At 46.8% G+C, this 17,189-nt stretch overlaps 1 protein-coding gene and 1 non-coding gene across 2 annotated transcripts in view; one reads left to right on the top strand and one right to left on the bottom strand.

The window, feature by feature from the left end:
* Nucleotides 1–290: 290 nt before the first annotated feature.
* ALDH2 (aldehyde dehydrogenase 2 family member) overlaps nucleotides 291–17,189 on the bottom strand; it is a 37,498-nt gene continuing 20,599 nt past the window's right edge. Inside the window, exons 5-13 of the mRNA XM_038575112.1 lie at nucleotides 15,242–15,353; nucleotides 14,587–14,715; nucleotides 14,030–14,143; nucleotides 11,301–11,403; nucleotides 10,524–10,708; nucleotides 7,133–7,297; nucleotides 5,240–5,397; nucleotides 3,808–3,922; nucleotides 291–731 (exon numbers count right to left, since the gene is read on the bottom strand). Coding sequence (XP_038431040.1) covers nucleotides 699–731; nucleotides 3,808–3,922; nucleotides 5,240–5,397; nucleotides 7,133–7,297; nucleotides 10,524–10,708; nucleotides 11,301–11,403; nucleotides 14,030–14,143; nucleotides 14,587–14,715; nucleotides 15,242–15,353 — 1,114 coding nt within the window. The 3' untranslated portion in view covers nucleotides 291–698. The remainder of the gene's footprint in view (nucleotides 732–3,807; nucleotides 3,923–5,239; nucleotides 5,398–7,132; nucleotides 7,298–10,523; nucleotides 10,709–11,300; nucleotides 11,404–14,029; nucleotides 14,144–14,586; nucleotides 14,716–15,241; nucleotides 15,354–17,189) is intronic.
* Nucleotides 7,638–7,741, top strand: LOC119866276. Its single transcript, XR_005379598.1, has one exon. It is a non-coding gene; the product is annotated as a U6 spliceosomal RNA (small nuclear RNA).

The raw sequence follows: 17,189 nt of genomic DNA, 5'->3' as shown, positions 1-17,189 counted from the left end.
TTATTTAGCCTGACCAAGTTTCTTAACTTAAAACGAGGAAAATAAACCTTGGAGGTCAAGTGTCTCTCTTTCCTGGTTGACTGACCCCTCTGAGGGCAGGGGCTGGGAGTCCTGTTTTGGTAACTTCCCCAGTTTCTAGCCCAGGGCCTGCCACAGGTGGACAGGATAGAGAAAGGAAACCAAAGCTACTTCGCCATAGGAGGGGAGGGGTGACACACACACCGGGACGACATCCCTATGTGGTGGGATTTCCTTGGGTTACCGAGATGGACAAAAAGTTAACCAGAAAGTGAACAGCAGCATTGTTTTTAATGAGTTTTAGTCCAGAATACAAAGGAAGGCACTAGTTGTTGCCCCAACTTGTTAGTACAAGGATAAACAATAGCTTTTTGTTCCCCCACAAGGGCAAGTTACAGAAGGATACCAGATGGACAAGATAAGACATTTGAATCTAGTTTTGAAAAATCAGCCTGAAACCTAGCAGTAGTACTGTTGCAGGGTAAAAGGCTCTCCCTGTACTCTTTGCCCTGCACCCACTCCCATTTACCAATTCAAAATCTGTGACTTTCTTGATCAAGAGATTCTATGAGCAAATTTCTCTCTTGAGACTTTTCGTGTGCAAGCGTCATTTTTCTTGGTTTTGCTGCTGATGTCCTTGACCTCAGTCGCTGGATGAGTGAGGGAGCTGGTGGAGTTCTTTAGGAGTTCTTCTGAGGCACTTTGATCGTGACCTGTAAGGGGGGTGCAGAGCAGCTGTTAAATCTTCACACTTCCCTGTGATCCGCGGGCTCTCTAGCTATGTACTGCCCGAGGATGAGGACAAGGGCTTCCCTGACTGCTGATACCTTGATGGTCAACCAGTCAATCCCAGGAACACAGCCAGGGTTATGTTCTGCGGGAGAACAGACTTTAATGGATTAATTAACAGACTTAATCCAGTCATTTCTGATTATCAGGAGGCAGAAGAGGATGGGACTGCTATGACATCTAGTAGGCAGAAGTCAGGAATGCTGCTCAACACACATCCTACACTGCATAGACAGCCCCCACAACAGAGTTACACAACCCCAAATGTCAACAGTGCTGAGGTTGAGAGACTCTGACCTAGATCCATATTTTCTCCAAAAGGATCAAAGTAAGGAAAAACATAACATGCTGAAGCTCGCAGGTGTCTCAGTGTGTTAAGTGGGAAGATTCCAGACTCAGATGGATATGGAGTTAAATCCCAGCTTTATGCCCTACAACTCTGTGCTTTGCTTCCTCATCTGTATGATGGGATAAACAAGTGTCTCCTTCATGGGGTTGTTGTGAACACTGCTGCATAAGGAAGTTTAGCAGATTCTGGCACAAAGCAAGCTTTCAGTAAAAATGAGTTCAAAAGAAGACATTTTCTCAGCATTTCCCCCTGCAAACTTGACTTCTCTTCCGAGAAGTTTTTGATCCTATTTTTGTTAGGATTTTCACTTGAGTTCCCAAAGCTCAAAATACAGGAATCCCTATCACGAGCACAAAGCACAGTGCCTGGCACTGGGCTGAAGCAGCTTCGCTTCCTTCACCTGCAGCCTCCAGCCATCAAGTCCTGCCACTTCTTCTCTTCAAAAGCTCCTTCCTGTTCTCCCCAGCATCCTCCCACTGAGGTCTCCAGTATCAGGAGCTTACACTTGGATTGCTGCATAGACCACCTCAACTCAAGCCTCCTCTTTTTGGGCTCTCCCAATGCCCTCAGGTCAATCCTTAGTGCTGCTGCTGGGGCTCAGACCTAGTACCCCCCAACCCCGACACCACACCTAAGTAATCTCATCACTGTTTCCATGATGGTTATAGGCCAACGTCAGGTTCAAATCTGGATCTTGCCTCTTGTATATATGGGACGATTTTAAATAAATAAGCAAACAGGTTTATTTTATACCAGTGAGCTTCCTGAGAATACAAGTTGTGGCTTACCACTGAGCATTGAATGAAGACCACTGTCTGCCCTTCTCATCCTGCTCCCCCGGGCTAAGGTCTGCTTGCCCTGAGCCTTCTCTTTGCCAATCTTGGAAAAGCCCAACTCAGCCCATTACTCTTCACTTTGAATATTACTTGTGAATTCGTTTCCTGGTTAAACTGTAACTAGTGTCCATTGTAGAGCAAATTATTCTCACTTTGGTGCTTTTCTTTCCTGTCTTTTCCATAGTTATAAATAAAGGTACCTGAGTATATATATGTATGTATAGTCTTTAAACTGGGCTTATACTGTATATATTACTTTGTATCCTGCCTTTTCACCTTTTTTTTTTTTTAAAGATTTTATTTATTTATTCATGAGACACACACACACACACAGAGAGAGAGAGAGAGGCAGAGACGTAAGCAGAGGGAGAAGCAGGCTCCATGCAGGCAGCCCGATGTGGGACTCGATCCCGGATCCTGGGATCACACCCTGAGCCGAAGGCAGATTGTCAACCACTGAACCACCCAGGTGTCCCCCTGCCTTTTCACTTTTTTTTTTCTTAAGATTTCATTTCTTTATTTACGAGAGAGAGAGAGAGAGGCAGAGACACAGGCAGAGGGAGAAGCAGGCTCCATGCAGGGAGCCCGATGTGGGACTCGATCCCAGGTCTCCAGGACCACACCCCAGGCTGAAGGCGGCACTAAATCGCTGAGCCACCGTGGCTGTCCCCTTTTCACTTTAAAGGATGATGATTTTCCATGTCAAATATTCTACAAAAATGTATTTTTTAAAGATATATTTATTTGAGAGATAGAGAGGGAGGGGAGGGGCAGGGGGGAGAGAGAACCCTGAGGCAGACTGCCCTGAGCAGAGAGCCCAACATGGGGCTAGATCTCACAACCCTGAGATCATGATCTGAGCCAAAAGCAAGAGTTGGGCACCCAACCCACTAAGCCACTCAGGTGTCCCTACAAAAATATTTTCAATGGCTACTTAGTAAACCATAATTTGAGTATTCCATAATTTATTAGGCATTTAGGTTACATCTGACTTTTTCATCTTTGAGACATAATGTGGTGATGAATATTTATGGAATAACACTTTCTTCGTATTTCTGCTCAGTCCTTCAGGCTATATTCCTATCATTGACATTATGAAATCAAAGGATATTGATATATTTATGGCTCTTGGTCTCTAATGCCTCAAAGCTTGATTCTTTTTTTTTTAATTTTTTAAAAATTTTTAAAAAGATTTATTTATTTATTCATTCAGAGAGAGCGAGAGAGAGGCAGAGACACAGGCAGAGGGAGAAGCAGGCCCCATGCAGGAAGCCCGATGCGGGACTCGATCCCGGGTCTCCAGGATCACACCCCAGGCCATAGGCGGCACTAAACCACTGCGCCACCGGGGCTGCCCTCAAAGCTTGATTCTTTTATTTTTTTTATTTATTTATGATAGTCACACAGGGAGAGAGAGAGAGAGGCAGAGACACAGGCAGAGGGAGAAGCAGGCTCCATGCACCGGGAGCCCGACATGGGATTTGATCCTAGGTCTCCAGGATCGCGCCCTGGGCCAAAGGCAGGTGCCAAACCGCTGCGCCACCCGGGGATCCCTCGAAGCTTGATTCTTATTAAAGCTTTTCCCCACTGCTTCAGCCCATTGGGATCTTTCCTCCTTCTAGAGTCATACAGCACTTGACGTATAATAAAGCCTAGCAAAGGACTAGGTGGGCATAATGGTGGCCAGGTCCCAAGATATTTCTCATGAAACAGAGCAGAGACTGGATCTTCACCCTTTTCTGTAGCTTCTGTAGCTTAAAACAAGAAACTAGTAATAAGTACTAATGGAGTCCAGCACAAGGCACCAATACTCACAGTTTTCACTTCCGTGTATGCCTGCAACCCATACTCTCCCAGCTCCCGGCCACTCCCAGACATCTTGTAGCCACCGAATGGTGACTGGGCCCCAAATACATCATAGCAGTTGATCCTAGAATTTGAAACAATATTTCAGAAGTAATTTTAGGAGGTATGTGTCATACCCCTCAGACCTCCTGAATTGCTCTAAAATATTGAGGAAAAATGGATGGGTCAAACCACAGTTATAACCAACCACGTAGGAGCCAAAACCAAATCACATGAAATAAAGCCATAAGTCATTGCCCGTCATGCTGTGGTCACAGATGGATGTTAGTAACAGGGTGCACCGCATCATAGCTTACCATTTTAATGAATCACTTTCGTTAATTAGGTACTAGGCTTTTCTTGCAGTTTTTAAAAATTATTAAATTTTAATTTAAAATTCACCACTTTGAGGTATGCAATTCAGTGGATATAGTAGATTCAGTGTTGTACAACCATCACCTGTATCTAATTCTAGAACATTCCTATCACCCCATAAAGAACCCTGTACCCCAAAGCAGCTATCCCCCACTGCCCCACCACCCTTCCAGCCCCTAGTCTATTTTCTGTTTCTATGGATTTGTTGATTCTGGACATTTCCTATAAATGGAATCACAAACTCTGTGGCCTTTTGTGTCTGGCTTCTTTCACTTAGTATCATGTTTTCAAGGTTTATCTATGCTTGTAGAATGTATCAGCACTTTATTCCTCCTTATAACTGAATGATATTCCACTGCATGGATAGACCATATTTTGTTCACCCATTCATCAACTGATGGACATTTAGGTTGTCTCCATCTGTTGAATATTGTCAATAATGTGGTATGAACATTCAGATTACTTTTTTATGTATATGTATGTTTTTATTTCTCTTGGGTATATATACCTAGGAGTAGAATTTCTGAGTCTTATGGTAATTCTACATTTAACCTACTGAGGAGCTGCCAGACTATTTCCCATAGTGGCTGCAATATTTTACATTCCCATCAGCAAAATGTGAGGGTTCAAATTTCTCTACATCCTCATCAACATTTGGTATTTTCTCTTCTTTTAAAATTACATCCTTCCTAGTGGGTGTGATGTAGGTGCTAAGCTCTTAAGACTAGTATTACACATAGGTATAGACCCTCAGCTTTGGTCTCCCGTTCTTGTGCAGCTTGGTAAGGAATGCCCACCCTAGTCATCCATCTGCTTGCCCAAGAACAAAGCTGCACTGGCATATGTACTAGAGGGAAGTTTAATCTCCTATAGTAGAGGGGATGGGAAATCTCATCTGCTATATCACACACTGACCCAGGAGAAACTGAGCTCAGAACCCCAAATTCTGCGGTATGAGCTAGATTCCAGAAGACCCTGGTTTGGGGATCCCTGCCTGGGCTGTAAGGGGCTGTCAGGAGGCTCTTACCACACAGTGCCAGCCTGGAGGGCTTGGGACAGATAATTGGCTTTGTCCAAGTCCTTGGTGAAGACAGCTGCAGCCAGCCCATACTTGGAATTATTGGCTCTCCCAATAACTTCCTCTATGGTCTTGAACTTCAGGATCTGCATCACTGGCCCAAAGATCTAGAGTAAAAGAGTACACAGTGGGGAGGGTGTGGCAGACACAGGAACCACCTACCATCCAGCTTTCACAGTGCTGAGCAGATGATTCCAGATGGAGCCCCCAGGCATACCCGAACAGTTCCACAGGGAGACAACAGCCCCCAAGCTCAATGAAGCAAAGGGAAGGAAGCTAATGGGCATTGGTTACATTCTATATGCCATGTGTTTTACTTAGTTGATCTTTTGTGAAAAAAACAGTGTCTCTGCTCTTGAGACATCCAGGTTTATCTTGTACTGTCCCTGCCCTATTCCTGGAAGGAGCCATTTCTTCAAGGAATCCCAGTTCTTTTTAGTGGAGAATGAGATTCAAAAGCCAACCCACAGTGTATTTGCTGCTGCCAGGGTGTGGTGGCTCTCAGCCCTATCAAGGCAGAGCCCTTGGGTGGAATGGTGTTCTGATATAAGCAGGGGGTTAGAAGGAACCATTTCTCTTGCACAAACGGTTCAATGAGTGCTGGGAGCCCACAGGAGTTCCTGGACTGCGTGGAAAGAAGGGTATCAGGAGAGGCTCTGTATAAGTGATAATCCAGCTGTGATACAACAGGGACAGAAACTGTCCAAACCAGAGTGGAGACTGGGAGCAGGGAAGAGGGAAATGGAGTTCCAGGCATAGACACACCCAGGGCCTATCCTTGTGAAATCCCATTTTCCACTAAAAGAAAGCAGGACTTCTTGAAGGAATGGCTGATTCCAGGACTGCCTGGGGAGTATCACAACAGAAGTGGGAGAAGAGTGCCAGGAACTCATCATAGTTGGAGCAGGACTGTGAGATGGGGCATCATGCATTTGGGTACCCCACCCCCAACCTTCTGGAAAAGTGGTATTTGCGATTTTTAAAAAAGCATCAGGGCAGCCCCAGTGGCTCAGAGGTTTAGTGCCGCCTTCAGCCTGGGGCGTGATCCTGGGGACATGGATCAAGTCCCATGTCGGGCTCCCTGCATGGAGCCTGCTTCTCTTTCCCATGTCTCTGCCCCCCGCCCCATAAATAAGTAAATAAAATCTTTTTTTAAAAAAAGCATCAAAGTAGTAATGATAAGAAAAGAGGCAGAACTCTATTGGACTTTTTGCCCTGATTCTGCATTTTAATATTATTCTATTTTGAATTATACATGAAAGGGGAAATATCTTCCCTGCAGAAGGCTGCTGAGGGGCCTAATCCATTGGAGGAAGGGGAGTAAGTGTGGACCCCATGAAGGCAGGGAACATGTCTTGCATAGCTCTGAATCCCCAGGGTCTGTAGAGAGCCTGGCACATAGATGGCATTCAATAAATATTTGTGAAATGAATGAATGAATGACAGAGCTGCTGCCCTACATTCATAATGAGTGCCAAGGGGGAGAACATCAGGAATCTTGCCATGTGGGGAATCACAGCCATGGGGTCTAGTCCAATGTCCCACTTATATGAAGATCATAAAAGGGCTGAGAAAAATCATCCCTTGACTCATGGCTCGCAGGGACCAGAACACAAAGGGCCTAGATGCTGTGCAAGGGAATTTGGAAGTTCTCCCCAGCAGTGCATAGCCATAGGGGTAGAAGAGGAGAGTAACCAAATCAGATAGAATCATAAATAATTTGTCTTAGGCACAGAGCCAGGATTTGGCCCAAAGCCAGCTGAGGAGTCATAGTATGAAGAAGCCAAACTTAAGTGTCCAATTCTCCTAAGAACATCCCCCTGAGGGTTGGCCCATGCTAACCTCCTCCTTGGCGATAGTCATGGTGTCTTGTACATCTCCAAACACGGTGGGCTGGATAAAGTAGCCTCGGTCAGCAGCCGCCCCTCCACCACACAATAGTTTCGCCCCCTCCTCCTTCCCAGATTTGATATAACCAAGGATCTTCTTAAACTGAGTTTCATCCACCTGTGGGGAAAAAAAGCCCAAAGTTTCAGAGATGCTAGACCCAGACCTCCCCTAGATTGAGGTTTAGAACCACACAGGCAATGAATGAGACAACTGAGCCATCAGCCAGGCTTAGAAATAAGCAAGGCTGAGTAAAGGAACTACAAAGGGCCAATAAATATAAGAAAAGGTTCAGGGGCGCCTGTGTGGCTCAGTGGTAGAGCGTCTGCCTTTGGCTCAGGTTGTGATTCCAGGGTCCTGGGATCAAGTCCTGCATTGGACTTTCTGCAAGAAGCCTGCTTCTCTCTCTACCTCTCTCTGTGTCTCTCGTGAGGAAAGAAAAGAAAAGAAGAAAATACATGTGCTTGCTTTGGCAGCACATACATTAAAATTGGAATTATAGAGAGGTTAACATGGCCCCTGTGCAAGGACGACATGCAGATTCATGAAGCATTCCAGATTAAAAAAAAAAGGTAAAAAAATATACTGACTGCAAGAGTAGGTTGTATAAATCCTAATATCCATATGTTCTTAGAAGGACTAATATAATGTCATTGTATCTCAATTAAAAAAAAAAGGCCTATAAGCTAGTACAGCCCTTTTGGCAGGTACTTTGTTAATACTGGTCAAAAAATGAAATGCTCATGATCTTTGACCCAGCTATTTAACTTCTAGGAATTTATTCTACATGTCACAAAGGGACCTAAACAAGGATATTCACTGGGGAGCACTTTGTTTTTGTTTCTGTTTTTTTTTAAGATTTTATTTATTTATTCATAAGAAACAGAGAGAGAGAGAGAGAGGCAGAGACACAGGCAGAGGGAGAAGCAGGCTCCCTGCAGAGAACCCAACGTAGGACTTGATCCTGGGTCTTCAGGATCATGCCCTGGGCCGAAGGTGGCACTAAACCGCTGAGCCACTGGGCTGCCCTGGAGAGTACTTTGCAAAAGTAAAAAACAGAAACCATTCTAAGTATACATCAGTTGAGGGACTGGCTAAAATATTTACTGTATGTGTATATAATATATATCATGTCCCTGTTAATAACAGATCTGAGGCCCCTGGCTGGCTCAATCGGTAGATCATGGGACTCAATCTCAGGGTCTTGAGTTCAAGCCTCTTGTTGGGCATGGCGCCTAGTGGAGAAAAAAAAAAGTTTTGTGAACTGACCCAGAAAGATAGCCTAAGGTATTCTGTAAAGGTGGGGGGAGCTTGTAGATTATGTTATATAATCCTATTTTTGTTAAAAACAAACATACAAAAATGTAACTCTGTGTGTATGTATGGTTAATGGGGAATGGACATGGAAGGGAGCCAAGGGGGTCTTATTCTTTCCTTTAAACATGTTTAATTAAAATTTTATACAAGTTTACATTACTTTACTAATTAAGTAGCCACAAACTACAAAGAAAAATGAAAAAGAAAAAGATGTTGGGATTCAAAGTAGCACTATTCAGAAGTAGAAACAACCCAAGTACCCATCAGCTGTAAGTAGGTAAAGAAAATGTGATGTGTCTATACAATGGTATATTCCTCAGCCATAAAAAGGAATAAGCTATCGAGTCACAAAAAGACATGGAGGAAACTTAAATGCACATTGTTAAGTACACGAAGCCAATCTATAAAGGCTACACATACTGTATGGTTCCAGCTAGAAGACATTTTGGAAAAGGCAAAACTATGGAGACAGTAAACAGATCAGCCTCGGCTTGGGGGTAGGGGAAGGATGAATGGATAGAGCACAGAGGAATTTCAGGGCAGTGAACTACCCTGTATGATGGGGTGGTGGATACATGTCTTTATATATTTATCCATACCCACAGAATGCAACACCAAGAGAGAACCCTAAAGTAAACTATGGACTTTACTTAATAACAATATATCATATTGGCTCATTAGTTATAACAAATGTAGCACATTAATGCAAAATGTTAATAATCTGGGTAACTAGAGGGGTAAGGGGTGAAGGGGTATATGGGAACTCTGTACTCTCTGCTCATTTTTCTATAAACCCAAACTGCTATAAAAAATGTCTACTAAAAAAAAAAAAAAAAAAAAAAAAAGACTGGTCTTGGCCAACCCTGGAGCCTGGGAGTGGACACCAGTAGCAGACACCCTCAGGAGGATACAGCCTATAGAGAAGCACCCAAGGGCCCCAAAAGTAGATGTAGGGACTGGTGGGACCTGGGAGCACCCCTGACCCTGCGGACTCTGCTTCTTGCAGTGGGGTAGGTGGTGGCTGGAGGTGGCCAGCACAGGACCCTGTGAGGAAGAGCCCAGGACAGGCAGGGTCTAAGAACAATGCTGGAATAAGGCCCAGGACATGAGAGGAAATGGTGGGCAGAGGCACTATCTTTCTTTTTGTTGTAATTATTATTGACTTCATTTTTTTTTTAAGATTTATTTATTTATTCATGGGAAACACAGACTGAGAGAGAGGCAGAGACACAGGCAGAGGGAGAAACAGGCTCCTTGCAGGGAGCCCGATATGGGACTCGATCCCGGGTCCTGGGATCACAACCTGAGCCAAAGGCAGGCACCCAATCGCTGAGCCACTCAGGAGTCCCAACTGTAGTTTTGATTAAAATGAGTATGTGCTCAAGGTAAAGAAAAAAAAAGTATTTTAAATCAAGTATCTCAGTACAGCATAAAGTGAAGTAAAGTCGGGGTGCCTGGATGGCTGTCAGTTAAGTGTCTGCCTTCAGCTCAGGTCAAGCCCCATGTCTGCTCCTCACTCAGCAGGGAGTCTGCTTCTCCTTCTCCCTCTACCGCCTGCTTGCTCATGTGTGCTCTCTCTCTCAAATAAATAAAGTCTTTTAAAAAACCCAAAAAAGTAAAGTCCCTCTGCTACTCATGCCATGGCCTCTGCCCCACTCCCCAGAGAATCACAGTTAACAGATAGTATGTGTCCTTCTGGAAGATGCATTTTTATGCATGGCCAAAGGTCCAGGAAGCATGCAGTCTTTTTTACACAGACATTCCTAATATTTATTATGTGTATGAAATATACGAACTGGTTTCCATTATTGATTTCCACTTCAAAGCCAGTCTGTGAGTTAAGAAAGGTGGTTATTACAGAGGAGAGAACTTTGGCTCAGAAAGGGTACATGGCTTCCCAGGGACACACAGCTGGTACATACAGAGCTGAGACTTAAAGCCAAGCCTGCCTGCCTCTGAGTCTGAGACCCTTTCTGTTTCTCCATGCTGACTCCAGACACCCAGACCCATCTGCAGCAGGTGACCTTACCTGTGGCCCCTGCTCAGTCTGGCTGTCAAAGGGGTTCCCAACTACACGTGACTTGGCCCTGGCAACACTCCGCTCCACAAACTCAGCATAAACATCTTCTTGCACAAAGGTCCGGGAGCCGGCACAGCAGCACTGGCCCTGGTTGAAGAACAGGGCAAAGTGGGCCTGCTCTACGGCCCAGTTCACTGGGGAGGCAGAAAGGCAGCAATGAGAAGAGATGGAGGATGAGCCTGGCCCCAGTATCTGCCCACCCTCTTAACCTGTTTGTGGCACCAACAGCACTGGTGCCTCCTGGGTGCTAGGCAGTGCCAAACAAGACAGACCTGATCTCTCCCTTCCTGGGGTATGGACATCCAGCAGACAGACAGACAGACAGAGAGGAGGTCACAGCCCCCGTGGTAACAGAGACCAGGGTGGCAGAGGACCCAGCCAGCCCATAGCAGTCAGAGAAGGACAAATCGGGGTGCCTCGGCAGGACCAAGAAAAGGGGTATGAGGAAGAGGAGCAGCCTGGGCCAAGTCAAAGCATGCAGTACAGCTGGACAGCTAAGTAGCTCAGCCCAGCTGGGTGACGGGGAGCAAAGAGGAGAGACTGGGGACAGAGAGGGTCACGCAGGCTGGAGGGCCCTGCTGCAGACTCTGACCTTCATCCTGAGGCCAAGATGGAGGGGAGGCGGGGTGGCACAGACATGGAGTCCAAAGTTCGCCTAAGTGAACCGCAGTATGGATAGCAGTACGGCTGCCTGTAACCCACACCTCCTCCCTGCAAAACACTTACTGTCTGCATCTGACATGATGATATTGGGGCTCTTTCCTCCCAGCTCCAGGGTCACTCTCTTGAGGTTACTGTTCCCTGCAGCAACCTGGACTAGGTGGCCAACCTGTGGGCATGCAGGAACACAGAAGAGCACTCAGTAGGAAGGAAAAAGAACTCTTTTTTTTTTATTTTTTAAATTAATTAATTATTTATTTATTCATGATAGACACAGAGAGTGAGAGAGAGAGGCAGAGACACAGGCAGAGGGAGAAGCAGGCTCCATGCCGGGAGTCCGACACAGGACTCGATCCCAGGACCCCAGGATTGTGCCCTGGGCCAAAGGCAGGAGCCAAACTGCTGAGTCACCCAGGGATCCCCCAGACACTCTTTTAGACACAAGAGAGAGGACCCCACAACACGAGGGAGCAGCTGGATTACATGACTCCCTGGAGAATTTCACCAAATCTAGCTATTCACTTACCACTGCTGACCCCCGCCCCGAGCCTCTACGATGACAGTGACCATAACCACATGAGCAATGTAGCTTCTATGCTCTAAGTGCTGCCTGCATACCAGACCCTGTGCCAAGTGCTTTGTGTTCATTTAGTTCGGTCCTTGCAATGACCTCAAAGATAGGCATGACTCTTCGCCTTGGTTTAGGAATGTGGGAGCTGCAGCTCAGAGTGGCCAAGTCACCTGCCCAAAGTCACACAGCTGGTGAACGTGGAGTCACAGTTTACACTTGGGCAGTGTAAGTCCGTCACCAGTTCAAACCATGATCCTGCCTACTTCCCACAGTGTTAAGTGTGGTCCCCAGCCCATGGCATACTCCATGAGGGCAAGGATGGGGTGTTCGTCGCCTCCTTATTCCCAGAGCCTGGCACAAAGCTGCCCTGAACCTATCTGAATGAACGTATCTGTCTCTGTCAGGAAACCACCCCTCTGTGAGATTCTCAGCATGACCTTGAGGCATTAACTTGGGCAATAGAAAAGCAAGGGAAGGGATCCCTGGGTGGCGCAGCGGTCTGGCGCCTGCCTTTGGCCCGAGGCGCGATCCTGGAGACCCGGGATCGAATCCCACGTCGGGCTCACTGCATGGAGCCTGCTTCTCCCTCTGCCTGTGTCTCTGCCTCTCTGTCTCTCTCTTTGTGACTATCATGAATAAATAAATAAAATCTTTAAAAAAAAAAAAAAAAAAGAAAAGCAAGGGAAGAGCTGGGACTGTGCTATCTTGTCTTCTGTTCTGCTGTCCCAGAGCTGCCATCATTGAGCACAGACTGAATGATGGGCAGTATCTGTCTCCGGGGAAACGGTCTGAAGAGCACGTTCATTATGTTATTCAGTGTGCCTTCTCCGAAGTCAGGCAATGAGGCCTCCCAAGAATTCAAGGAGAGAGAGAGGCAGGTGCTCAGAGAGAGGGTGGCTCAGTCAGTTAAGCATCTACCTTCAGCTCAAGTCATGATCCCACAGTCCTGGGACTGAGCCCTGTATGGGGCTCCCTGCTCAGCGGGGAGTCTGCTTCTCCCTCTCCTTCTGCCCCTCCCCCTGATCTCTCTCTCAAATAAAATCTTAAAAAAAAAAAAAATAGAAAAAAAGGATTCAAAGAGAGGAAAAGGACACTCTTCAGGAGGAATTCTGTCCCTGCTTCAAAGGAGATGATGTGTTTGTTTTTTTTAATAATAAATTTATTTTCTTATTGGTGTTCAATTTGCCAACATACAGAATAACACCCAGTGCTCATCCCGTCAAGTGCCCCCCTCAGTGCCCGCCACCCAGTCACCCCCACCCCCCGCCCTCCTCCCCTTCCACCACCCCTAGTTCGTTTCCCAGAGTTAGGAGTCTTCCATGTTCTGTCTAAAGGAGACAATGTTAAAGGAATCCCCAGACATCTTATTTGTCCTTGTTTCTCCAGGGCCTGGCACAGAGCCACATGATACTCCTCACTCACTCATTCATTCCCTTGCTGAGTACTTACTCTGAGCTAGAACTTTACTGATCATGTCATAAACTTCATCGCCCTCGCTCCAATCCTGTGTGGTAGGTGCACCTATCCCCATGTTACAGAGGAGACAGGTGCTTCGGGAGGCTAAGTGACTTGCTCAAGGTCTCACAGCCAGTCAATGGCACTGAAACAGTAAGACTCCGGAGCATGTGATCTTCCCCACTACACCATATACACCATCTCCACCACCTAGATGTTGCCACCCTCATTTTATTTTTTAAACAGAAGATTTTTTTTTTTAAGATTTTATTTGTTTATTCATGACAGACACAGAGAGAGAGGCAGAGACACAGGCAGAGAGTGAAGCAGGCTCCACGCAGGGAGACCGATGTGGGACTCGATCCCAGGACTCCAGGATCATGCCCTGGGCTGAAGGCAGATACTCAACCACTGAGCCACCCAGGCATCCCACCACTCTCATTTTAAAGACAACAAATGGAACCCCAAAGACACTCAGTGAATGACCCCATATCATAATGGCAAGGCTGGGCTCTAGATGGTCTCGGCCTCTTTATTCCACGTGGGATGCTGGCCCCCCACAACAGCAGCCAGAGTGTCAACCAACCCACAGAGGGCTGCACCCTGACAGTCCCTGTTGGCACATGCAGGGCCTTGTACTCAGGCTACTCTGAGGCAGTCCTGGAAGGCCCTCCATGCATTACCCAGAGACTAATCTTCAATGTTCTCTGAGGACAGTGGGAACTAGGGCCAAATGTGCCACAAGCTTGAGGTCCTGGTGATGCCTTACCTCGGTGGAGCCTGTGAAGGCCACTTTGTCCACATCCTCGTGGGAGGCGATGGCAGCCCCAGCTGTGGGGCCAAATCCAGGAATAATATTGACCACGCCAGGAGGAAAGCCAGCCTGTAGGCAAACAGCCAGGGACACTGGGAGTCATTCTCCTGCTCCAAAGGCTTAGATAGAACACACACCCTTCCCAGAAAGGCTAAGCTGCCTGCCCAGGCCCCAGGTAAGCAGACACCAGTCTTGTGGGACACAGCTCAGAAATTCCAAATGGTACAGCAGAGAACCTACCTGGTGGGGTCCCTGTGAGTGTTGTCCCTCCCCAGTGGCATTCACCTAGAGCAATTTTCATTTTTCAGAGGGGTCTGGCAGTGAAGCACAGTGTAGACAACAGGTAAGAGGGGCCACTTCAGCTGGCCTGTGATGAGGTATGGGGAGGTGTCAGTCCCTGGTCTATAAATACCTGCCCCACTTTGGAGCCCCCAAAACCTCTCCTAAGAACCCCCAAGGAGCAAGCATGTATAAGGGCATTCAGAGATCAAGACAGACACAAAGCCACACACCTCCTTAATCAGGTTGGCCACATACAGGGCAGTGAGTGGAGTCTGCTCAGCTACCTTCATCACAATCACATTTCCGGTCGCCAGAGCTGGGCCCAGTTTCCAGGCTTGCATCAGGAGGGGGAAGTTCCACTGCAATAAACAACATGTTCTCCTAGAATCGAAGCTGAGAGCTGCATCAGCCAGGGGATGTGGCAGCCCAGGGAGGAGAAGCCTCACTGACTTCTCTGACCCCCTTCTGCTACCCTCACAACTCAGTTGTGAGCTTAAGACAGATGGACATGGCAGGTGGATGAGAACAAGAATGACTCATGCTCATTAGAGCTTTTCCCATAGTAGGCTCCATGCTATGTTGTTGCATTTTATCCACCACTGCCTTCCTCCCCTTCTCCACTGCCCTAAGAGTGCTATGTTCCCTTCTGCTTTTCAGATAACGAAACCGAGTCTTACAGGGTTAAGTGATTCGCCCAAAGTCAGAGTCCACACACGGCAGACTGGTTGGCTTTGTTAAAGCCTGTGTTTTTAACCACCATCCAGGCCACCTTCCCACATCACTCCGCAGACCCTCCCAACCTTTGCAATCAGCCTGTCCAAGATCGCTGCATCTCAAGGCACTCCTGATAAACCTTCATTCGTTAATTATGAGGCTAATACTTACTGGAATGATCTGCCCGCACACCCCGACAGGTTCATGGCGGGTATAACTGAAAAAGTCCCCATCGATAGGAATGGTTTTCCCATGGTACTTATCAGCCCAGCCAGCATAGTAACTAAAAAAACAAAAATACCAAAAAACAAAAATTAAGCTTAATCCATGACTTTCAGGGACCCCTGTAAACCGTGGCAGAAAGAGAAGACTCATACAGGCCCAATTAAGTTTTTCTGATCATTGCCCTTGCTCTTGGCTTATTCCAAGAAAAGACTTTCTGGGTAACTGCTAGGATCACAGTAATCCACTCTGGTCAACTAACTCTAAGCCTCAGAATCACCTGGGATGCTTGTGAAAAACACCATATTCAAGGTGCCTACTTCTAACCTACTCAATCCGGAGCTCCAAGGCTGATTCCCCAGGAATTGGTGTTTTTAATAAGCATTCAGATTAAACTGTGACTGTTGAACCAGTCCAGCACCACAAGACTAGCATTTGAGAACCACGGGTTGAATCTGGTAAGGAAGTGAAAACCTATCCAATGGCTAGCACTTCCTGTGTGCAGAGTCCTAAAGTCAGACTGAGGGAACAGCCACCAGAAACAAATCCTCACCTGGCCCAAGCCCTAGACACAGGGACACAGGTGACAGAAAAGCTCAGCACATGAGTGTGGGGGAGAAATGAGCAGCATGGGTTTCCAGTATGTAATGGTTAAATTTTCAGGGAAGTAGGAAAAACAAGAGAAGGAAAAAGATGAAATGTGGGGTAAAAGGAAGAGCTCTGAAATGACTGGGATGGCAACACAAGTCTGAGCCCCAAGCTGACCTGGCTTTGAACACAGGGCTGTGAGCCTGGGGAGAAAAACAGCTAGGGAGTCGCCAATCTAGCCAAGGGAAGGCACTGCCGGCTTCCTTCCTCCCCGTCAGTATTACTTGTGTTTTGCAGGCCCCAGAATGGTTACTTAATCAGCACAAAGGCATATTCCTAAAACTCAGGAAGGCACAGGATGGAGCCTGAGCTTCACCAGGTTGCTCTCCTGGGGCATCCTCGCAGAGCAATCTAATCTTGGCACTACTGTCATTCGGGGCTGGAAAATTATTTGCTCTGTGGGCCATGCTGTGCACTGTAGGCTTTTTAGCAGCCTCTATGGCCTCAATGCACTAGATACCAGTAGCACTCCCCCTTCCCCCTCCCCGCTCGGGCTGTGACAATCAAAAGTGTCTCCAGACATTGTCAATTGTCACCCAGGAGACAGGACTACTCTGGTTGAGAACCCATTATGTTGTCCAACCCCTACTTTTCTGGTATTGCTTCTTCCCCTCCAACTCTGTCCACAGGGTCACAGGGGGAACAGTCCAGTCATTATTTACACAATGATCTGTCCACCGGAACCATAGCTGGTCAGGCTTGAGGCCAACCAGTGAGGGTAGCATTTGGCCCCTGCTTCTGGCATTAAAAATTTGGCATTTGGCAGGAATTTGGCACTAGGACTAAGGGGTTGCAGTGTAGTCTGGTAGGATCATGCATACAAAAGCAAGCCTAGGCAAGGGGCAGCCAGGTTCTAGCAAACACACTGGCCCCAAAGGCAGCCAGGGAAAACTGAGAAGATGAAGCAAGAGGGCTGAGAGGAGCCACAGTATGGCTTGGTGGCCTCCTGGATTTAAGACCCCTAAGTCTCCGCAGTGCCTGAGTCAAGCCGAGTCTTTGTTACCTCCAACCAAAAGGACCCTAACAAAGCTCTTATTCCTCATCCTGTATTTCTTGGTCATTAAGACATTTGATTACGCTAATCCAAAAGCTAGCAAGGAGAAGGAAATAATAAAGACTAAAGCAGAGGCAGATGAAAGGGAGACCAGGAAAACAACAGAGGAAATCAACAAAACCAAAAGGGGGTTCTTCGAAAACTCACCAACTTGACAAACCTTTCACTAGACTAAGACAAAAAGGCAGAAGACAC

Source organism: Canis lupus, chromosome 26 (assembly GCF_011100685.1).
Source record: "Canis lupus familiaris isolate Mischka breed German Shepherd chromosome 26, alternate assembly UU_Cfam_GSD_1.0, whole genome shotgun sequence".
NCBI lineage: Eukaryota > Metazoa > Chordata > Mammalia > Carnivora > Canidae > Canis > Canis lupus.
Note: the sequence above shows the minus strand (reverse complement) of the source record. Positions and strands in the feature narration are given on the sequence as shown.